Source organism: Aptenodytes patagonicus, chromosome 7, assembly GCF_965638725.1.
Source record: "Aptenodytes patagonicus chromosome 7, bAptPat1.pri.cur, whole genome shotgun sequence".
Taxonomy (NCBI): Eukaryota; Metazoa; Chordata; class Aves; order Sphenisciformes; family Spheniscidae; genus Aptenodytes; species Aptenodytes patagonicus.
The window spans coordinates 64,774,652-64,798,982 of record NC_134955.1 but is presented as its reverse complement, the minus strand read 5'-3'; the positions used below and the strand labels follow the sequence as shown (position 1 = coordinate 64,798,982).

The following is a 24,331-nucleotide window of genomic DNA, read 5'->3' as shown; positions in this document are numbered from 1 at the left end:
CTCACAAAACTTTTATCTATATATTACAGAATGATCGAATTAGATTTGATTGATGAATTAATCAATTTTTGAAGCATAACAAATATTACACTTTTGAAATGCAAATATGAGTGTTGTGGCCCCAATTTTATTTTCAGGGAACACAGGAATTGGCATAAGGAAGATGAGAACACAAGGCTCACATTTTTCACTGCATGCTACGTATTTTTACACAACTTTTAATTATGACAGGCTTTATGGGGTGTCGTAACAAACATACCACTCATCAGCTGCAGTGCAAATTTTGTTAGCGATATTCTTTTCCACCCAAATCAAAGCACCCAAATCGGGAGGAAGGACAAAGATTGACAGAAAGGAAGTGTTATCACCCTTGTTTTATGGTACAGAAGCCATGGCATGAATCTATTAACAACTTATGTAGGTTAGGTAACACGTCTACGGTGAAATGAATGAATCCTGGGGAATTTTTAGGCATCCTCATGTTCTGCCTGAAGCACAAGACCCATCACTTAATCTGAAACACCATGGGCCCCGTTTTGCAGAACTGCAAATACCCAAGTGCGTTGCCCGATGCCGGTAGATGCTCACTGCTGGCAGCAGAATACTTTAAAATGGAGGAATGCAAATGTAATGCCCCTTTTGAGAGCGGGGCCCGCAGCTGCTCCTCAGGAAGAGCCATCCCTGGTTTCCCCAAGGTCCGACTCGCAAAGCGCGCTCCCTCCACCTCAGCGAGGCCTCAGGAGCTCAGCGCTGCACCGACCGGCGCCAGCGCGTTTCCGCCGCTGCCCGGGCAACGGGAGACGGTTCGGTAACGGCCGTCCCCGCCCCAAGCCTTTGGGCCCGGCGCCGGGTCTGGCCTCGTTAACCGGACTCCCCCCCGTCACAGTCACACTCGGAGCGCTGGAGGCCAGGCGTAGTTCGCGGTCCTTTATTCGGGCATGGAGAAGGGAACCCCCGAAGCGCAGCGGGGCGCTGGGGTCTCCCGAGCCCCGGCGGGGGAGGACAGGAGAGCCGCCGCGGAGCCCTGACAGACGCAAGGCCCGGGGCAGGCGGATGAGACGCCCCGCCCCGCCCCGCCAGCGGCGGTGAGGGAGGGGCCGCACCGGAGGGGCGGGGAGCGGCAGAAGAAGTCTCGCGAGAGAGGGCGGGGGCGGCCGCCGCCGCGCTCCTCCCCCCGCCGGTCCCGGCGAGCGAGGCCTGCGCCGAGGCCGGGCCGGGCTGCGCCGCGCCGGGCGGGCGGTAGTGGCGGGGAGGAGGCGGCGGGCCGCCCGGGGCCCGGGCCGGGGCGCTGGGCAAGATGCCGGGCGGACGGGTGTGCGCCGCCTGCGGCTGCTCGGAGATCGAAGTGGACGCGGCGCGCGGGGACGCCGTGTGCACCGGCTGCGGCTCGGTGCTGGAGGACAACATCATCGTCTCCGAGGTGCAGTTCGTGGAGAACAGCGGCGGCGGCTCCTCCGCCGTGGGACAGTTCGTGTCGCTGGACGGTGAGCGGCGCCGGGGCGGGGCGCACGTGCGCCGGGCCGGGCCGGGGGGTGTGGTGCTGTGCGGGGCCGGGGGCGAGGGTGTCGGGGGGACAGGGGGCAGTGCGTGGGGAGAGGGTGTGAGGGGAATAAGGAGCAGTGTGTGGAGAGAGGATGTTGGGGGGACAGGGGAGAGAGTGGTGGGGGGCAAGGGACGTTGCATGAGGGAGAGGGTGCTGTAAGGGGTGTGGAGGACAGGGACAGTGCACGGGGGTGAGGGTGCTGTGCCGGAGGGTGGGGTTACGGGGATGCTGCGTGGGGGAGTGGGTACTGGGGGGCAAGGACAAGGTATAGGGAAAAGGGTGCTGTGCAAAGGGGGTACAGTGTCGGTGCATGGGGGACAGGGTGCTGTGCAAAGGGGTGTGGGGGACAGAGCGTGTGGAAAAGAATGTTGTGCAAAGGAGGGACAGGGATTGGTGCGTGTGGGAGCTAGTGCTGCACAAAGTGGAAATGGGAGACAGTGCATAGGGAGGGAAGACAGTGTGAGACAGAAATGGGGTGGGAGGGGAGGCTGGGATGAATGGGGAAAAAGAGCTGTGCGAGATGGGAGAGATGCTCTGTGTGTGGCGGGAGTAAGTGCGTGAAGGACTGGAGCTCTGCATGGTGTGGGGTGGGTGCATGAGAGAAGGTCTGGGGCTCTGTGTGGAAGGACGGTGCATGGGGAATGGGGAGGTTTATGAAATTATTTGGGGTAGAGGACAGGAGAGTTGGGTGTTTGATTGGTAGAGGGAGTGTGTGGAGGCACAGAGGCAGTGTGATGGAGGAGAAAGAGGCTGGAAGTGAAGGGCCAAGAGTCTCCTGTAAATAGGTGGGTTGGGGTATTTGTGTGAATGCCCTGGAGGATAAGGCCTGTGTGCCTGGAAAAAGGCCACGTGAAGAGGGCATAGTGTTTGGAAGGGGAGAGAAGGAAAACGGGTGTAGGGAATGTGTGTAAGGAGAAAGAAACATAAGCAAGAAACACGTGAAGGAGCTTAGCAGTGAAACAAGAGGGACTAATGGATTGTATGGCTGTGGGAAAGAAAGAGGAGTTGTGGTGAAGAGGACAACGCTGCATATTGGAGTTCGGGAGCTTACTGTAGACTAGGATTTGTCTGATGCCATTCCTGTCTTCCAGCTCAGGCTGCTGGCATTACTTTTTTATGTAGCTTATGAGCAGCTCCTGTATCCTTCACTTTTTCCTGTAGTGATGTGGAGACTACATTTTTAAGGGCTTGTACTGCTTTTTCCCTCCCACCCAAAATTATGCGGGACAGATGGCATGCAAGCTAGAGCGCATTTTGGGATGCCTTTATCCTACAAAAAAAAAAAAGCAAAAGGAAAAGAGAGAACTGCACCATACTGAGGTTTTTTTCTTCTTCTGGATGAATTGCACAGTACTTTCCGAAGTTCCTTTAAGGGACCCTTTCCCTTTTGTGCAAGTCCTGAGATGCTGCTGTTGGCTAATCTTTGTTTTGATGGATAGTGCATTAATTTTTTGATCTTGTATAGCTGGTTAGTTATATGTCATATGTTACTCTGAAAAAAAATAATTCTAGCACCCATGAAGACAGATAAGCACCGTGAGGTGGGTGGGTGTGTAAAAGTGAAAATGTAATTGGAACACATTCTAGCATGCTTATGGTGGCTTTATCTGGCTGGCACAAGGTGTGGTTGCAGGGGCTTTGCTGTGTGTTCATATTGTGATCTTCTAGCAAGTCCCCATGTGTGGTAATGTATGTATTTTGATGAAATGTTTTTTGTGGAAAGAGTAGAACAGGACTTTCAAAACAATGCTGTTTGTAGATTTGCTAAGTTACTGCAAGGATGAGTGGGGGCCTTATTTCATGCAGTAAATATTTTAAGGAAATTTGGATATGGGTGGTTTATGCCGGTATAATTCTTCATGTTCCAAAACAGATGCTTCTGTTGTGAATAATTTTTTTGCTTGACTTAAACTGAGTGATACAAGCTAATCTGAAAAGATGTATTTGTGCTGCAATAACAGTGTCTTCATGATGTATGCTTGTCTATTGTGCTTGTATGACACCGATTTAAGACCTTCGGAATGGGGAGAAAAGTCCTTTCCTGTGTAAGCAAGACAGAATTTGTATCTCTAGTGTTGTGCTGTCTGGAGAATTTCCAGTAGAATGTATATTTCTTTTAAGTCAGAAAACATGTACTTGCTGAAAGCAACATTTTCAGGTAAGTTATAGCTCTCAGTGACTTTTCTGGTTATGTGAGCAGGTTTCCATTGAAGTTACCCATTTTTAACACCTTTTCCTGTCATCTTTGTAGCCTCTTTAGGTCTGTGGCTCTGAGGGATCCCCCGTTTATGAAATGCCTTGGGCCGAGACTCCTCGGACTGCAGTCTAGTGTTCATGGGCAGCCCTACTATGTGGAGCATTTGCAGTGTCAGAGGTGCCTGGGCTACTGTTTTTGAGACCCTGGCTCTTGATCAGTGGGGCTGGGTGACTCGGAGGCGGTTGTCTAGGTTTTGCAAAGTATGAGGGCTGTCAGGTTCTCTGTTGCAGAGCTGGGAGTTGAATGGGGCTCTTGGTGTCTACGGAGTTCAGAGCTCCTGGTTGTGCAACAAGGTTCCCCAAACCCTTCCAAGATTCACGAGGGCTTCTATTTGTGTGCTAATGTATTTTGAGTAGTTATAGATGCCTTTATTCATAACTTATTTTCGTCTTCATCATAAAGAAGCAAAAGGGAATGGAAAGCACTGAGATACTGTTACTGATTTCTCTTTGGTGCATCTAGCAAAACCTTTTATTTTGCCAAGCTGTGTGTTAAGGATTCAGAATCTTGCATTTGTTTGCTGAAGGAGGAAGAGAGTCCTACACTTCTCTATATTAATACAAAGTGTCTAGATCATGCCAAGTCCTTGCTAGTAAGCCCTCACTATAAAACATGGGAAATTCCTTCTTTTTTTCTCTCAGGGTTGGAAGAAGGTGTGAGATCACAGTTAAGTTTTCCCGGGCAGTATTTACATTCAGCTATCAACGTGCCTAGTGTAGGAAGCCACAGCCTCAACACTGATGGCTTTCACAGAGAAGTTTGGTATAGCCAGTGTTTTCCAGTGCAGGTGTGTGAGTCTGTTTCTTTCCATTGTTTTGACAGTTTTAACAACTGAGTATTAGTGTGCTGAGAAAGTGTGGGCTTGTGCTGGAATATGACTGAAAGATCTCGTTTTGCTACTGTAGCGAGGTTTGGGGAAATGCAGGCTAGTAAGTCTGTTGGGCTAAAGGGCAGAAGCAGTGAAGGACGAAATAGATGGATGTGCAGGTAAATATGGGGGAAGAATGTTTTTTGGCAAAGTGAAGGCATGCCTTGCAGATCTTTTGGAGGTTTCTGAAGAAGTCTGTAAGTGGACAAAGCAGATTGTTGGATTTGCAAAAGGAGATCGGCAAGATCCTTCACCAGAAGCTTTTAAAGAATCTGAGCTGTTATGGATAAGGGAAAGTCCTTGCAGAGCAAAGTAACTACTCAAATTATAAGAATCGTAGACTAGAAATAAGTAATAAGTCTCCTGAAGTGAGTTCCATAGAATCTGGGCTGATGATCTGGAAAACAGGTGAATGGTGAGTTAATGAGGTTTGCTGGCAACACTAAATTATTTGGGGTAGTAAAGACTGTAGAAGGATTTGTTGCTCTTAGTAGCTGGGTAGTAGGATAGCAGATGGGATTGAGAGTTGTAGTGAGAGTTAGGATTGTTCCTTTCTTCCACACGTGGGATGGTAGCATCTGGACTAGCTAGTATAACTTGGGAAGGAGATCCCTAGGTCTTAATAGATAGCTCTGTAAAAACATTTAGCTCGATGTTCATTCGCAGTACAAAAAAAACCAAAGTGGGGAGGGGAATATTAGAAGTTATCAGGAAAAGAATGTGACAGCATATACATACACTGTTAAATATACACAGGACTATCTGCAACTTAAATACTGTGTGCGGTTCTGGTGTGTTTCTCTCTTTTCTTCCTCTCCCCAAGAAAACCTCTAATAGAACTAGAAAAGATAGAGAGGAAGATGGGGTGATCAAGAGGAGGGCTTCTTGAAGAGCTTCTCAGTTAGAATGACTGAATAGACTCAGCCTCTTCAGACTGGAAAAGAGAAGATTGAATGGGGACGAGTAGAGGTCTGTAAATACAGTAGAATAACATGGGAAGGATGAGCAATTGTTCAGTATGACATAATGCAAAAACTAGGGAACGGTAAGAAATCTAGCAGCTAGCTTATTTTAAAGGTAGCAAGTAGGAGGTTCAGAAGCATTAGGAGTTTTGGTGGTGGTTGTCCCCTGTTCCTCCCCCCCCCCCCCCCCCCCCCCCCCCCCCGAAAAAAACGTTTAATTAAATTGTGAATCCTAAGTTGTGGATGGTAAAAGTTCACGAGTTAAAAAATGATTGGGCAGACAGAATTAAAAAATGTCACGGCCATTAAAAAAAAATACTATTTCTGGCTCAGGAAATCCTTGAGCCACAGATCTCTAGACTCTGGGAGACTATGTGAGAGAAGTATTGCGACAAGCTTTCCTCCTATGTTTTGTGTTCACTTGTAGGCATGTATATTAATGGACTTTACCATTCAGAGGTAGGATACTGGACTAGATAGTCCTTTGATCTGACTTGGCACAGCTGTTCTTTTGAGTCTTCAGAGGAAGATCATGTTCTTTGAGCTCTACAAAGATGCTTTTGAGGGTTTTGACCATTCTTTTAAAACTGGTCCAAGAATCGGGGGGCTATGGCTTTGCAGCATAAAGTGTAGGTGTCCCTAGATATTAATACTTGGGTTTTTTCAGCTTGTGTTCTTGAAAGTGGTGAGCACAAAACTTCTGACTTTGACAGTTATATAGATATGTTCTCTCTTGAAAATGCTTAGCTAATTCTTCTGATCTCCTTGTGAGAAGTAGGTAGGAGAGATATTTACAATTGTGAGTGTCTGTGATAAGGTGTCCAGAAATCTAGACTGCAAGGCGAAGATTTATTTAGAGTAAGGTTTATGAAGTTGTGTATGCAGTACTTCGTAATAAGGACCATGAAATCTTCCCTAATGGTAGTTGGGGCATATAAAAGGACACAACATGCTTATACAAATACACAAAGAGAGAGCTAGGCCATCCCAGTCCTGATAAGACGCCCTTTGGAGATGGGCATGACCTATCTGTCTCAGCATAATAACACCAATGCTCTTCATTGCCGTGGTCTTGATGGAAGTAGAGGATATGATTGCAGGTTAGCCTAATCCCACAATTCTTATTAATGCTGCCTGTCTAGGGGAGTGGCAAGTCATCTCTTCTTTTGAGGTACCCGTCACTTGCTGGGTCATGAGCTGGTAAGTTCTTTCACTAGCAAGGGAATACCCCCTTCATGCTCTAAAAGGGGTCTACTGTGTATCTTTCTATTGATCTGAGAGGAAAGTCCTCAAAGCACAAGCTAGTGAAAGCTTTGATAGGCCCTGTACCGGTCCAATTAGTTGTAATTCTTAATTCTGTGGCAAGCGGTCATAGCCAGGTAGGAGTCCAGCATCAACACTTAACCCTGGCTGTGTTATTCTCTGGAAGCTTGTGAAGGCCATGCGTTGAAATTGAGTTTCTGAGCTTGACTGATTTGACCCTGGATAAGTCAGATACTAGTGGAAAAGGATTGTCATGCACATTTGAGCTCCAAGGAACTCTGTTAGTTGCACAGAAAAATGTGAGGCATGTACTTTTCCTATCTGAGTCTAGTTCTGAAGAATAACTATCCACCTTATAATTGATAGCCAGTTCAGATATTCTCAGACTAGCCAAAAGATGTTGTTCTCTGTGGCTTCTTGTCAAATTTGGGGAGCATTTGAATTAAAATTCCTCATTTCGCTAATTGGAATGAATGCATCTTGCCTTTTTTTTTTCTTCATACCGAAGTTCTTAACGGACTCCTATCGGTAATAACATTTGAATGCATGCCAGCATGAAGTACAGCAATACAGGGTCTAAGAGTGAGCTACGTTTCTCCCTCCATTATACTGTAATTGCATCCCGGAAAACGGAGCTCCACTGAACCCTTCGCCAGTCTGCATCGGTTTTATGGCACCTGCTTTTGCAGAAAGGCAAGTTACGAGTCATGTGCTGTGTTTGAAGGCGGTGAATTCTCTGATCGCTCTTTCACTATGTCTGGGTGGGAGTCCCCCGTCTTGTGGTAGTTGTTGGGAGAAACTGTTTTCACAGGTATTTTCCCTAAGGCTGACAGGAGAAAAACCCAGTATGAAGCTGAAGAGAGTGAGGGGAGGAAAGCTGAACACAGAGCAAACACTGATGGTCCAGATCTCTCTTCAGGTTTTTGTTTAAAGAAGCTGAGAAAGTGGAAGTCTAGGGCTTCTGACGCTTATCAAAGGAGAAGAAAACAGTCCCACCTGAGAAAGCTTGCAAGCAGCACAGCACCAAGCTGGAAGACATAACAGAAAATACAGCACAAGAAAAGGGCACTGCAAGGTGTACTGAGCTTGTGATCCTGAAACACATTGTGTCTGGGGAAGCTCAGCTCCTTTTGTTCCAGAAATCGCCTTTGAATGCTTGGTAGTAAGTTGAGAAAAATAGCATCTGATAAGCTTCTTGGGCGCAATCCATAAGGCAGTCTGGAAACCTGCCCTTTAGAAGGGATCTCTGTGTGTGTGCGGTCCGGTGGCTGGAGAGCTGCCTGCTTCACCAGGAACTGCTGGCTCTTGCTGTCCCCAACCAGCTTCTCCCTGGGGCTCCCCCAACCCTGCCCACAGCCCCAGACCCCCATGTCAGCCCCTGCCCCAGCGATGCCACATCAAGGCCAGTCTCCAGCTCCCCACAGCCCTGCCCTGCCTGGCCATGGCCCCCACCGAGCCAGGCCCTCGTCCTGCCTGGCCTCAGCTCATCCCTATGGCCCTGCCTGGCCATCCCGAGGCTGTGTCTGACCTGGTTCCCCTCGCTGGGCCTGATCCTGACCCCCACGTGCAGGCTGACGTCCTGCCTGGCCTCAGCCCGTCCCTGGATCCACAGAAGTGCCTGATGCCCTGGGTGGCGGCTGCCCCTGGCCCGCTACAGAGTTCGGGGTCACGTCTCTAGTAAAAATTTAAATCAGAATTATTTTTCAGAAGCTTTTAGCTAGCTCTTACTTAGCGCGTGTTTTCCCCAACCAGCTGCCTGTTTTTATAAAACTGACAGAAACCTTGTAGTTTTGAGACCTCTGTCCCCTTCTCAGGTTTGTCTGAAACTGGGCAGAGATAGGAGAGGGGCGGGCAGCACTGCTGTGTGCGCTGTTTTCCCGTGGAAAACGGGATAAAAAAATGGAGGTTAGCATAATGAAATGCAGCCTCCATAGTCTGAGGTGGCAGAACTGTGGGATGGAGAAGACAAGTTGGTGGAGCTAGCGGCATTTATCAACTCCAGATAAGACCTACAGGGTACTACTTCATAGGAGGGTTATGGAGTGATTGTAGGCTGGCCACCAAAGTGGGATTCTTGCCCCACAGCACTTACCCTGCCTTTGGGGTCTGAGGTGAACGTACATCACCGGTGTGTCTGTGTGAGACTGAGCAGCGTGACTGTCTTGAATCAGCTTTACTATTTTATGGTTTGTTGCTTGGAATTTCTATTTGTTTTGGTGACTTTTTAAAATACATAATAAACTAAATTACAAATGCATATTCTTTAAATGCTAGGTTGGCATTTGAGATTTACAATAACTGGTGTTAATTTTAAGTCTTTTCACTTACTCTTGTGTAGTGACTAAGCCAGGAGGTTTTAGGATGGTGATGACTACACAGACATAGTCATAGAAATGGGAGGCTGCAAGGGGCATTGGCAGCATTAGTCCAACTTCAGTACCGAGTCAGGAACACGTAGAGCTTGTGGCTCTTGTATGGCATACATACATTAAGACTCTCCTTCTCCAAAGATACTAATTTGAGGCTGGTGGGAAGAATGTTGCTTGTGGAAAGATACCTACTTGCTTTTGCTCACAGGGAGAAAGGAAAGTTGTGAACTAGTAGCCCTTAACACACCAGCAAGTGTTTCTTAAAACTTCTAGTGTAGGAGGCTCCACAACATTTGTAAGTGGTCTGTTTCAAATAATTAGAATATCAAGTAAAAGTTTCTTCCTGGTAATACAATTTTTTTTGTTGCAAGTAGATTATGAGCAACTTACTACAGTGACCCATTTGTACTGCCAAAAACGCTGAATGGATACTCTTACTTTGCAGTGTCCCTTGACAAATTTAATGTGTCTTTCTCTTTAGTAAAGCTCTGGTATGCTCAATTTTTCAGGTATGCCTATGGAAGCTTACTGAAATGTTTTGTATATACTACTTTATCCTTAAAAACTTCTTTATGCTTTTACATCTAGGAGTGTGAGCTACATTGACCTCAAGGGCAGAACTTGACCGGGGTTTGCCTTGATCAAAGTATTTCAGTCTTTTGGGGTTTGTGGAAACGGATAGTTATGGTCAGCAAACTGGAAAGAAGAGACGGACTAGATACAGGGAGGAAAAAGCGTTCATATAATTTAAGCTAAGCTTACTAGCCATTCATCTTCTATGCCTTTTTTTTCCTCTAGAACTTTGTAAGATGGACAGTTACTGTCACAGTAAGTGCTAGTGAGACAGTTGGTAAGGAGGATGAACTCTGTTTGTATCAGATTCTGTGTTTTTGTCTGGTCAGTTGTTACATACAATAAAGGATTTTTCTGTATTTTTCAGTATTACAAAAGTGGAAGGAGTAGGGGTTTCGTTTTTAATTAGTAGTTGTTAATTGGTTTCTATGTAGGATATATTGATAGACCAAATCCTGACATAAAATATTTCTTGTAGTGCAGCCTTGAACAGTCCTGAAGTGGGTTCCACCAGTAATACACACACTAAACTTGAAATGAAAACACTAGATACTGAAAAGTTAAAATAATGTTAATATCAGCAAAATTCCTCTTACTTGTGGTCCAGATTTCTAGAGATGACACTAACTCATAGTTAATTTAAAATTATGTAGAGTGGCCATGATGTAATTTGCAACACAGAAGAAAGTATGCATATGCTGGATTTGCAGACTTTTTTTTTTTGAAATCCTGAAGAGTGTTTAGCTGTTTTACTTTGTGCTAGGTTTTCTCATTACAAAACTAATCCATAATGATGTTGTGTTGGGAAGGAAGAGGGGAAACTTGCATCTACTTAATGCAAAAAATAATTATCAGCTATATGTTTTAGTGAGATGAACTGAATCAATTTTTGCTTCTCTTCTGAAATCCTCCAGGTGGCAATCTTGCATCAGAGTTAAGTGTATAGTGTTTTTTTTCTGGCATTGAGTCTTTTATATGCTGTCCTTGTGATGGCAACAAATGCTTGAAGCACTGCAGAGTATACTGCTGTCAGTTGTGAAAATGCTGAATCTTGCACGTAACTTGGACACAGTCTGGTTTCATAGACTTGTGCAGCCCTAAACTCCGGTGTGTTGGATGCAACAGTATATTTCTCTTTGGTTGGTAGTTATGAAAATAAGTCTGTAGATAGCTAGTTATGATGGAGTAGATTAAAAGTTTGTCTATGTAAGTTTGTTCAGCAGTAGCATTTTGGCAGGCTGTGGTGTGTGCAGATCTGTTAACTTGCCTGTAAAAATGGCTGAGAAAAGAATTATTTCAGCTACCGAATTCAGTAGTTTTGTGTGTTCAGGAAACTTTAATTGCATCATTTTGCTATTGTAGGCATGAATTGTAATGGGACATGGATTTACTTTCCTTTTGACTTTTATTGTCTAACTTAAGTAGGAAACTCGTTAATTTTTTTATATTAGATTATTTAGTCTACCCTGATTATGAAACTGTTGGTGTGATGCCGTCTGCACTCTTTGCCAGACCCAGATTTTATGCTAGGTATACGTGGGTTTTAAACTGAAGGTTTTTCTCCTACGTTGTGCTGGAGAAAGGGCTCGTGTGTTTTTTGTTTTAATTTCACAGGGAGGGATTTTGGTAGGACTGGTCCTATCAAATAGCAGATACACTTCAGTTCAAGTTGCAAGCAGCTTCATTCCCTGTCTTCACTGCTCATTTATGTAGAGGAGACACAATCCATAACACTGGGACTGAAGCTGTTTCTTCTCTGGGTGTTGAATCTGAAACTCAGCATGTTGCTAGCTCTCAGAAAAGTGCCCTTTAAGCTGCAGATGCCTGAGTGGCTCCTCTTTGCCTCCTCTGTATGGAGGGATGTGGTAAGTGCTGTTCCTGCTATCTGTCTTCTTTTTGTTGCTGTTCAAGGTTACCACAGGCTTCAAGCTTTGCTTGCTCCTTTTACTGCTTGAGGAACATTTTTGTAGAGAAGCCAAGTGATGTGACTTCCTTCGTTAGTGAGTTGGTGGAGCAAACCAGAAAGGGCCAAGGTGCCTAGGTCTGACCCTGCACATGGCAGCTGTGCCAGAGACTGTGCTGCAAGGAGCAGACGTGGGGATGGCTGCTCTTGGCTGCTTGAGGGACAGTCACTGTAGTTCAGCGCTTGAGTAATGCGGGGTTATGGGCTGGGTCTGGACCTGCGTAAGCTTTGACCGAGTATCATCAAGTTTACAGGTATATGATCTCCTGCATCTTCAAGTCTCTTCTTTTGGTGTCTCGGGGCACTGTAGTCCACTGAGAGGACCACAAAAAAGTTGAGTAGCTGCACTTTTGAGCTGCCTGACACATCTCTCCATACATTCCGTTGTCCAAAATTTCATGTAAGTGTCCAAAGCTAACTTGAAGAGGAGAGGAGGCTTCAGTTAAGCAAAACTGAGAGTCTGAGTTAGTTTCTAAAAATGATCAGTAGATGACAGAGTACCTTGGGAGGTGCCACCTCACGAAGGAGGGTATTTGAGTTGGCTTGGGGAAATGTTAGTGTTAATGTTGAAGATTTGGCAAGCAGTACTTGCAGACACCAAATACTTCTCGAATATATTTTTGTACGTCTTGAAAGCTGAATGTGAAAACGCAAAAGCCTGTTTAATTCACTTTTGAAGTTGTAGAGGGAAAAATGGAAAAGGTCAAGAAATGTAAAAATTTCAGTTAAGCTGGGATGTTAATTTGGTTGTGCCTAGCGATTGCTGTTCCTTTCCTTTGTACTTTTTAAATGACTAGCTTTGTAGGGATTTTTGTCTTTAAATGAATTTGATGATTTCACAGTTTTCTTTCTTTAAGAGTTTATCTTTTTATTACCCAGCTGAACAGTTGTGTTAATGAGTTTGGTTTGCATTCTGCTTGTGAAGATTAAAGCTGATGGTGAGACTTCATAGTCAACGGCAACATTAGTTTGCAGTTCTGAGAGTGTAAGTGCTCAACAGGCTAGTTTTTTGTCAGTTTTCAAAGCCAAATGCTAATTAGAGATGTGCAGTCTTTCCAGTTAACTCACTGAGAAATGGGCATATCAATTCTGATAGCAGAATTTGTCTTTCGGATAGCTCTGCTAGTATCTGCTGCAGACTAGAGCTTAGAAAGAAATGACTTTTATGTACAATGTTACATCCTGATGTCTAATGAGAAAGAATCTTAAAGAACAAAACCGCTGAAATCTTGGCTTAATTTTATTTTGTTTGTATTATTTCTGGATTTTAGCTTCTGAGTAAGTTAAATTATTTTGTTAATAGTATTGTTTATTGCCATTCTAAGATTCTTTTTGTGTAAGCTTTTTGGTAGCAACAGGGAAACCTGTGAAAGAGTAACGTAGCTGTTTTCAAAATGATAGTCCAATAGAGTTCAGTATTTTTTGCGCTCTACGACAGTGAGGACTGAAAAGTGTTCTGGAGCCTTTGTACACAGGAGGCGGCAATCGCTTGCTGGTGCCTTTGATGCAAGTGCTGGATGAGCCCGCTACCTCCAGCCTGCCCTGCTGTTTGTTCGTGCTCTTGCCCTGCAGTTTATGGCGGCCTCCGCTGTACTGATGCTTGAGTGTGTGCTCTCCTGCTGTAAATCAGACAAGTGAGGTAGCCCATGCTGATAGTTAAGCAGACCTTAAAATGACAAAAAAAGGAGGGTAGGAGGCAGAATTTCTGAAGTTAGATTTGCTGCTGATGTGCATAAAACTATTGCCACTGTTAGCCAGGTAAACCATTCTTATTAAATGTACGCCAAAAATGTTATGTGTGCTAGCATAGTTTGGTAACATCTCTGTTTTGCATCATCAGTTTGTTTTGGAGCATTTGTGGAACTATGAGACTGTACCTATAAGAATGGCAAGGAAATGTTGCTGTCTATAACAGTCTGGAACAAATACAGAGTTGTGAGGGTTACTTCTGTATCCAGTGAGGAGGTCACTATTGAATATTTTTCATTTCTAATTAGGATGTTGAACTGAAGTACTTAAGCTGTGGGGCATTTACATGAGAGCTTCTGATTGTTTTTTGTTGAAAGGGTCTGTTAACGAAGTGAGGTGAAGTCGGTTTCTGTTGTGGATAGCACTGGAAACCTAATTTAAAGGTTGTATGGAAAATTAAGCTTCGAAGGCTTATAGACAATAATTCTGCAGGAATATTAGCTTTTCTGTTTTTTTTCCTCAACATAGATGTATATTAAATGCAGCTGAGAGGAGACTAGCTAAGAAAGTCTAGTAAGAGTGAACAATTTAGGTCACAGTTTCTCATCACTTGGACCTGCTACAGAAGTATCTTATTCAGGTGTGTAGGAGAAATGTCCTGAACTGCTTTTAAGTGACACTTCATGCCTCTCTGTTTCTATCCCAAAGCCATACTAGTTTGTTCTAGAGAACTGGTGTAAGATGAGAAAACTTAGCTACAGGAACTTGAGGAAATACTGTAGGCATCATAGGGCACAAGATGACTTTTTTCCTTATTGTGAAGAGCAGACTGCTGGAATTAAGTAGAAGTCCAATTACTAACAAATTACTTGTTTTCAATCCTATGCAATTTAGCTTTTTGGTCTCACTTGCCGTTAAGTTGATAGATTTGAATATCCTGCTTGAGGTAGGCTGATTGTTTTTAAAAAAAATTCCTGCTTTAGTGGGACACTATTTCTGTCCTTGGTAGTTTAATTCCCTGTTCTGCAAGATTGGTTTGTATGAGTAATTCCACTGACTCCCAGAGGACTCTGCATTCAGGCTCCTCAGCATTGGCACGGATGCATAAACCAGCCTCTAGTTTATGCTAATTTACAACTCAGACTTATTTTAGTCTCCAGCCTTTCAGGGTATAAATGTAGCCGTTCCAGACTTGCAGATTTTGTAGCCTAAGTGTCACCGTGTGTGCCTAAGAGTTATTTTAAAGTAAATGTTATGCCTGTAATAGCCAACACAGTCATTATTGAATGCTAAACATGTTTTATGTTCTGCAGTGCCAGTAATTAGCTATTAAAATTCTGTATTGAATATTCTTCAGACAAAAAATATTAACTAAGCAATTGTTTCACCATTTACTTTGAGAAATATTTTACAATATTGATTTTTATGTTCTGCCTAAAATAGGGGTTGTGACATTTTTGTACTTTCTTTGGAGCTGAGATTGGGAGGGCTTATGGAGCCATGTAATTCTTATGGTATCCCAAGGAAGAAATAAATTGCGCAGGATTTGTATTCGATGTCTTAAGCCCTTCAAGCACTTCTGTTGCCCTTCTTAATGTAACTTGGCATGTTGTAAATTATACAGATACTGAATATAGTGACACAATAAGTTTTCTTTTAATATTTTAATTCAGTTATTGCATTTGACGTCTGTCTTTTTTTTTATTCCCCCCCCCCCCCCCCCCCCCAATAGGTGCAGGCAAAACACCGACTTTAGGAGGAGGATTCCACGCCAATCTGGGAAAGGAGTCACGAGCACAAACTCTACAGAATGGTACTTGCAAGCTTTAGTCTTGTTGATGTGACTTTTCTTTTTAATAATATGGTTGATTACAATTAATTTTTAGTTTTGAATGTGACCTTGGCAGGCCACTCATTAGTCAGTAGACAAGTCTGCCTAGTGCTGATTTTACATTGTGCTCTCATTTGGCTGTTATACCTGATTTATGAGGTCAGGTAGCTGGCTGACAAAGGGTAATGACACCTGACAATACTATCGTAGTTTAAAAGGGCTTTTTCAAGGTTGATATGCCCATTGCACCTTTTTATTATCTGTTAACCTATTGTGGCTTTTTATTTTATCAGTCTTCAGGGTTCTTGAAATGCTTTATGCATGTTTATTTTTAAGTATAATTGTTCAAATGCTTTTGGTTTTATGCAGTGTAGGTGTGAGATAATGCATATATTTATGCATACTTCATAGTAATTGTGCTTAATATGTGACTGGTGAATGGGGGGGGGGGGGGGGGGGGGGGATGGAAAAAAGATTTTAGTGTCCAGAGAATATTTAAATAAATATTCTCATTACATGCTATATACATTTTAATTGAGATCTATACTCTTTAAAGAGAGTGAATAAAAACAGCTTTTATTCCAGAAACAGAATGGTCTTCCAAGTTCAATTGCCGTTACTCATATCGATGGACAGGAGTTGTAATTTTTTGGCTAATTAATACTCTTGTCTCATGACTCTTGGAGATGACAGCTGATAGACTGTCATATCAAAGACTCAGAAGCTGACATTTAATTAACCAAAGGATGTAGATGGGTTTTACTGATATGGTGCTCATTTTGGGGAGATAGTTTAGATAAAGGTATTTTCCTAAATTAAAGTCTTATACTTAAACTCAAACACAGAATACCTTGGCTGATACTATGCCTGCATAGGTATACAAAGGGTAAGATTGATCTGTGTTATTAAAATACAGCCAGATTGCTTTACTCAGCATTATTCAGCCGATTTATATACAGATTGTTTTATATACAGAATGTTTTATTCAGCTGTTTGTACTGAACAGTATTGAGCCCTGCTTGTTTGGCACAGTAAAGCTCATACTTCATGTAAGCTCATTTCAGTGTCAAGTCCAAAGTTACTATCTTACGAGTTTTAAAAATGCCTGTATAAAATGTAACCTGTATAAGCAGTGGAATAAAACCACTAGAATACCTTTTACAGTTAGTGAAGTTTGTCTTTGGATGAAGGCACTTTAATCAAAACTGTAATTTTGCACAGGCGTTTAAAAAATAAATTGGCTTGTTGTGCATAAGGACTGCCCAGTTCCTTGTCTTTAATTGTAGAAAAGTAAAATGCTGAGGGGAGAAAATGCTGTCCTATTGCTTCCTGGAGTGTTTGAATCCTTCAAAAGCCCTTTTGGTTATGCTGAAAGGTGATCGCAATTAAAGACAGTGTAGGCATTTTTCTGGAATCTAAACATGGCTTCTTTCTTGGATGAGTGTTTGCCAGGAGTATGTCTGAGCATCTTCCTTCCCCACAGCTTTTGTGTGTGTGGCCCCCCTAATCATACACAATGATTTTGACTTGGCTAAAGTCTATCAGCATCATATAAAAGAAATTATAGTTGCTTGAAATGAAATTATCTCCTGAAGAGTTCTGGAACAGGAAAATAATTTGGCTTTTTACCTATACCTGTCTGAGGCTCTTTATGGGGTTTTCTTCTCCTTTTTGTGGCTATGCTTTATATAGGAAAAGGTCTTTGATTTCTGTAGCCAACCTGCATTTGTCATGCTGCCAATCTGTCTCTGGGAAAGTTCTTTTCAATGAGCTAAGTGATGTTCTTGCTCAGTCCCAGGCATGACAACAGCAGCTGATATTTCAGGTAGAGCAATTGGTGTTTGAAAGGCTTTTCTTTCTGCTGCTGTATAATGAGCTAGTTGTCTGCTGCATTTAATCACACTTTTAGGTTTACATAGTTTTTAATTGCAAATTGAGCTATGGCAGTGAACTTAGAAAATCTCACCCTGTCACTGTTTGCCCATGATCATGGCTTTTTTTTTTGGTGAAAATATGTTAATATACATTCTGTTTAGACTTGAAAGTGTAGCAAGGTAAATGAACTTACTGTATATATTTTAAAGAAAAAGTATGGGGTTGTTCATTGGGTGAAACTGAAGTGCACTGATAGTTGACTGTATTAAAAATGAACAGTTATCCTTGGAGCGCTGTGCTGTCTGATCAGAAAAAATGCTTAGCAACTTATTTATTTATTTGCTGGTACTACTACATTTGCATTTCTAAAGTGAACTGAGTTGCAAATGAACTGCTGAAATTAGCTCCCGTTGGGATGCTGGTGCGGCACAGCTTGTGAACATTTGAGGAGGCCTATTCCTGCAACTCGCTGATGGCTCTTACGTCAAGGCTGCATGCTACCTTCAGTAGTGTAAGCACATGATTTTCTCCTATATGGTGCTCTGTACAGGCTATTGCTGAAGGGAAGAACAGACTCTGGAAAACAGAGATGGGTGGCGGAGCCCAGATTGCTCTGGAGCCCAGATTGCTCTGGAGGTCGTCCCCAGTGTATTTGAGAGCAGCTGAGAGCGTGCGTGTGTGTGGTCTGGGAGCGCTGGCAGGTCTCACTCTGTGCCTGGTCTGCTTGCCAGCAACCTGCAGGCTTGATGTGATGCGGGGAAAAGTCCGGCAAGGGAACAGGGGCTTGCTGTTTTTTAAAAAAAACTACAACCTCCCCCTGCTTTCCCTTCCCTCCCCCATGTAGTTTGGGCCAAATTCTTCCTTGCTCTAATGTCTGTCTGTTCATGGGAGGTGAAAGGGAGGTGATCTGGGCTCACTGTCTCTTATTTAATCACTAGCAAAGCAGCTGGGGTTGGCTGAACGTATGATGCTGCTATTTTTTGAGGCTTGTAATTAAAGGATATTTAGAATTAGATGAATGTATGATGCTGCTATTTTTTGAGGCTTGTAATTAAAGGATGTTTAAAATGAGAAAAAAACCAGTTTTTCATTAGAATACCTAAGGTAATAATTTTACAATTTCTGCCCCCCCCCCCCCCAAGTGAAGAAATGCAGAAGTAAAATCTCCCAACAACAACTGCTCAACAGTTCTGGACTCTTCTAATAATCATATTTTGTGCATTGGTGTTTTTATATATATATATATGTGCTCTAAACAAAGCCATGGGCAAACGCTGAAGGTTTTATAGTTTCTAGGTTTGTGTAAAAATGTCCAATGCACAGAACTAGTCTCCCTTATCACACGTGCCTTTGCTGTATGTTTCCTCACTATTTATAATGCGGTGGTGCATGGCAGTTCATAGTCTCTGCCTTTCTTTGCTGAACCAGCTGATGTTTGTGCGTGTTCGTTTGGGAATCGGCTTGTTTACACTTGTTAAAATATTTATGCAGGAAAGACCTAATACTGCTGTATTTGTTCATGATCAGTACCGCAGACTGAAAATCAAACTGTGCTAATTGAGCACGCTAAGCTCCACAAATTCAACAAGCTCAGGTCCGCAAAATGGTTCGTATCTGTTCATATAGAGCTTATTTTTGTAGTAAAAACCTGCACATCTGTGAGATGATGTGAAGAGGTGTTTCAGCTTTGTTTTAAAGGATTTGACAAAATAGCCAAGCAGTACTGTTTTTGTGAGAAAGAAGAGTTATGAATAAAATACTAGCTCAGAGGGGGGGACCCTTTGACAAGACTTCTTCCTCTGTTGTCTGAGCCTCTTCGAATTGCTACAGTATTGCCCAACTTTTATGGTTACTTGCAGGACTGAAATGCAGAGTTCTGTCTCTTTAAATCTCATTTTACAGCTCTGCGCTGCATTACATAATCTCTCTAAATAGCCGGTTTATTCTTGTTTCCTTGCAGGCAATCTGCTCTCACTATATCCATGTCAGAGTCGTAGTTACAAGGGAGTTGTTCTTGACTTGGAGCTCTGATACTTTCAATAGTCTTCAGTGGCCAAAAGGAAAAGGGAGAGGGGAAGGAAGGTCAATGGCATGATTATAACTTGAAAGCTTCAGTTGCAGATATTCAAATTTGGTTTAAACTAAGTTTGAAGATTGCAGCTGCATCTAGCTTAATCCAATTTCTGAACTGTTGTGCTGTGTTTTTAATCATTTCTTTGAATGTGTGTTTTCCCTCAGTCCTCTTAAATACCAAAACGTAGCTAACAGTATTTTAATGCTAAATGGGAAGGCATTTCTGAAGATGTTCTCTAATGTGTTTTTTGACTGTTTACATTTAAACTATTTGCTTAATTCTTTAACCTTCGTTGTCATCACTAATTTCATAGCTGGTTTATTACAAGTGATTATGGAGGGCTTTACTTCCTGACAGAACTATACAGTGTGAATTAGACCAGGACGATATATTATACGCGTGAAGAACAGAAGTATTCAAAGAGGAGGAACAGAGAACACATCTTTATTTAACGAAACTAAAACAACCAGGGAGGAAAGGATAGTAGAATACTAGAATAATTTAGATTGGAAGGGACCTCTGGAGGTCCACAAAGTGGTGGCTTTGAAGTTGCATTAAGCTGCTCAGGGTCTAGTGCAGCTGAACTTCAGGTATCCCGAAGGAAGGATATGATACAGTCTCCCTGGACAACCTGTTCTCTAATGCTTGACCACCCTGACCGTGAAGATTTTTTTTCTTGTATCTAGTCAGAACTTATTTTGATGAAATGTGATTCTCTCTTGTTGTCCTTTTGCTGCGCATCTCTGACAATTCTGGCTCCATCTTCTTTGTAACTTACCACCGAGTAGCTGAAGACACCAGTGAGACCTCCCCCTTAGCTTTCTCTTCTTAAGACTGAGCAAATTCAGCTCTCGGCCTCACACCATGTGCTCCAATCTCCTAATCATCTTAGCGGCTCTCTGCTGGACTTGCTCCAATACGTCAGTGCCTTTTCTCGTGCAGAGGAGTCCTGAACTGGACAAAGTGCTCTAAATATAGTCTCACAAGTGCTGAACAGGGGATGATAATCACTTCATTTGACCTGCTGGCTGCAGTCTTAATGCAGCTCCAGGATACAGTTAGCCTTCATCACTGCAATTGGGTGCTGCTGAGTCATGTTCCTCTTTTTGTCCATGAGGAATCTAGATCCTTTTCTACAAAGCTACTCCCTAGCCAAACAGTCCCCAGCCTGTATTGTTGCCCTGCAGTTCTTCTGTCCCAGGTGGCAAAAAAAATTGCATTTGCCTTGTTGAACTTCATGAGGTTTCTGTCAGCTCATTTCTGCAGCATCTCAAGATTCCTCTGAATAGCAGCTCTGCCCATCAGTGTATTGACCACTGTCCCAATGTGATGTTGTCCACAGGCTAGCAAAAGGAGCAGCCTCCTGTCCCATTGTTCATGTTAATGAAGGCATTAAACAGTATTGACCTCAGTATCAATCCCACTCGTAAGTCTGATGGTTGAAGTGCTGAACACTACCCTTTGAACCTGGCCAGTTCTTGACCCAACTTACAGACTAGACAGGTGAACTGCATCTCCTCAATTTAGCTGCCAGGGTACTAAGGGAGAATGATGAAACGGGATGAGGGAAGAACAGTAGTTACTGTTTAGCTTGACTGCAGTGTGGCTTTTATGCCGGTCAGACATGATTTGCCCTCATTAAATCTGTGCTGGCAGTTCCCAGTAATCTTCTTACTTTTTGTGTGTCTGGAAATGGTTTCCAGGTAGATTTGTTGCATAGCCTTCTAACAGGCTGGGGGGAGGCTGACTCACCTCTAGTGTCCTACTTCCCCTTCTGGAAGAAGAGCCTGATGCTTGCTGCCTTCTAGTCATAGAGAACCTCCCCTGATTCCTACAACTTTCTAAAGATTGCAAAGATGCAATTTTTTTCCCAGCTCCCTTAGCATCCTCAGATGTATCCCATCCAGTCCAACTGGATTTTGCTTAAGTGAGCCCATGTTCAGTCTTTCTCTACCATGGGTAATGCTTCATTTTCTCCAAACTCATGTAAAGAGACCTATGAGACCTGAAAACAGACATTGCAACAGAAGACTAAGGAGACTCAGGAGCTGCTATAAAGCCAAGCTGCCACACACCCTGCCTGCTCAACTTCCTGCACATCAATATGGAGTGTCCTTGTGCTTTGGGGAGACTGTACTTGAAGATTGACCAATCCTACTGGCCCCTTTGGCCTTCACGGCAGTACCTCAAGGGGTCCTGCTATCACTTCTTTGAACAAACTGAAGCCTGCCCTCTGAAATCCAGGGTTGTCATTATGCTAACCATCTTCCTCACACCCCTCAAGATCTCAAACTTTATCATCTCAGGGTTGCTGTAACCAAGCCTGCCATCAAACTTCACATTCTCCACTACTACTTCCTTTCTGGAGAATGGTACTTGTATCACAGTGCTTCTCCTGCTTGACCTGTTCCTGACACACTCTAGAAGTTCACTGTATTGCTTGTGCCCCACTATGATTCCCTTCCAGCAGATGCTGGCATAGTTACAATTCACCATGAGAACCAGGACATGTTCCTGTTGTCTAAAGAAGGCTTCATCTTCAAGATCAGGTGGTCTGTAGCAGGTGCTCATGCCACTGTTTCCTTTGGTCTTGCTTCTCATCCCTCTCATCACCCATTAACTCTTTATTGGCCTGTCACTTGTTTTTCAGCAGAGCTTCACACATTCAAGCTGTTCCTCTGTGTAAAATGAGTTACCTGTCACCTTCCCTGTCTGTCCTTCTTGTGGAGCCTGTAACCATCCATCTCATGACTCCAGTCATGTGAGCTGTTCCACCATGTAACTGTCACCCCCCAGTCAATTTGTAGTTTTGCAGCTGTGCATAGACTTTGAATTCTTCCAGATTGTTTCCTTTGGATGCAATCTTTTCTTTGACTCTTCCTCCTGTATCAACATCTGTCTCTGGCTTCGATTTCAATAACGAAACTTCTAGTCTAGTCTCTCTGCCATTTTCTTGTCCTTCTTGCCTTCATTTCTGTTGGGATAGAAGCTAATTCTAATCCTCCCATCTCCACCTTCAGTTAGTACCCCATTGGGTTTTCTCTTGTTGTCTTTTAAACTAACCATTGCTTAAAGTTCTCCTTTTCTGGGTGAAAACACACAGGTTTCTGTGTCCTTCTAAATTTCTTTACTCATAAGGCTTTGAAACACTTCCTCTTCTAGCCAAACCATTGTTTCAGTTTTACCCTCTTTGATCTGTATACTGCTTTGTCCCTTATGAGTCCTTTGTTATCATTAACAACTTCTGTCTCATTCATTTCCTTCATCTTTCCATCTGATGTGTTAACTTTCTCCATCTCTCCTTGAAGGAGGATAAGGGGCATCTTCCCCTTTTCATTTGGGATGATCTTACATGTGTTTTGTGTGTGGGTGTGGTTTGTTGTTTGTTTGTTTTTTGTTGTTGTTTGAAGTGCAACCTTTTCCTTTGGTAAAATTCCTTATTCTCAACATACCTCTTCCATCTAGTCCCATGTCATGGCTTGAGCTAGGGTGGGATTCAGCTGGCAAAGTTTAGATGTCTGTGTGAGCTCGTCATCCTGAACTCCTTTCAGGGTCTCTGCATAGAGGCAGACAGATTTAGGGTGTGATTAATTTAATCCAAAAGGAAGTCAAATGACTCATTCTCTTAAGTGTCTGTTTCTCTTCACTCACTGCAAAGGAAGTCTAGATTGACTAAGCTCAGATGCTCATCTCTGAAGATAAGGGTGATGAATCCTACGCTTTAGTGTCTGCGTTTGTGTATCTCCTTGTTGACACAGACTTAACATGGCCAAAACTGAACTACTGAATTGCATCCTACTGCTCTGCCCTTTTTCATGTTAACAAGTTCAAGCTTCCTCCCTTTGAGGCCACTCACAGCTTTCCCTCCTCCTGTCTTGTAGATCCATCCTCTCCAGCGTCTGCTAAAACATGGATGTGTCCTAGCCATAACACTCACATATTTATTTCTTGCACAAATGTCTCTTGACTTTCATTGCTCTTCCTGTGTGATCAGAACATGCTCCAGAGCCAGGAAAGCAGTAAAGTTGTGACCTGGGATGTTAAATCTTTGGTACCTTAACATCTTCGTCAAAGAATTTTAGAAGGAATGTTATTTTCCGAACCTGTTTGCTCTTTCACATTTGTGATCACTGTTACTTATCACATAACAGTTCAACAGGGAACTTTTCTGGTGTTACTAGGCTGTTGTGTTTGTGTTCCAGCTTGCTGGACCTCTCTGCTTCTGAGGCTTGCTTGAGTGTCAGTAGGTACAGGCTTTCCTGGTCCTCTGCTTTGACACAGGCACTGGTAAGTCACAGAAGCATAAGCCACAGCTTAGATGCTGGAGTCCCTGATGGCTGACCGTCAGGGTATCTCAATACCTTACAGACCTTTCTCAGAACTTCAGCTTTCAGGGTTTACAGGCAACTTCACTGATCAGCAAGGACCCGAAGAGGCAGACAAACCACTTATTTAAGAAAAACAAACAAACAAAACCTTAGAGGCAGAAAACCCACCCTTTAACCAGCATAAGTTATTCCAAGAATTCGGATAAAAGCAGTAGAAGAATGTATTTCCTTGTGTGTTTCCCTATTACTCTTGGGGACCCATGGAGTTTGATTCAGAGATATCTGAGGAAGCTGGGATTCTTCTGGTACTGTGGCTTCTCCTTCAGCACATGGAGAATCTCTTCTTTCTCAGATGGCTAATGAGACCCTGTGCTTCATGATCTCCAGTTATCTTTGTTAAAAGACCAGTCAAGTTGATCAGCTGGTCTGGGACAACCTTTTGGTTATGCGCTGATTAATTAGTTCCTACTTGAGTTCAGATTTGAAAATTTTTATTGTCTTAAGCCTTGGCCATCTTTGTGTTTTGGTAGAGAATGATGAATAAAGTACCTGTCTCAGAGATGCTTTCAATGTGCTGCTTGTCCTTACAGTGACAGTATCAGGGGAGAAGAATCCATGTCTCCTTTAATGAGATCTGTTATGTTTCTAATGAAGAGGGTCTGGGATCCTTTAAGTAAAGAGTAGAGGATCTGCTGGAGGTAATCTAATGGTAGGATTTTGCCAAGAGACTGATGGA

The 24,331-nt window shown here is 43.2% G+C and overlaps 1 protein-coding gene across 1 annotated transcript in view; it reads left to right on the top strand.

The window, feature by feature from the left end:
• The first annotated feature begins 1,259 nt into the window (after positions 1-1,259).
• Positions 1,260-24,331, top strand: part of BRF1 (BRF1 general transcription factor IIIB subunit) — a 175,403-nt gene continuing 152,331 nt past the window's right edge. The window contains exons 1-2 of the mRNA XM_076345599.1: positions 1,260-1,484; positions 15,220-15,300. Of these exons, the coding sequence (XP_076201714.1) occupies positions 1,298-1,484; positions 15,220-15,300 (268 nt within the window). The 5' untranslated portion in view covers positions 1,260-1,297. The remainder of the gene's footprint in view (positions 1,485-15,219; positions 15,301-24,331) is intronic.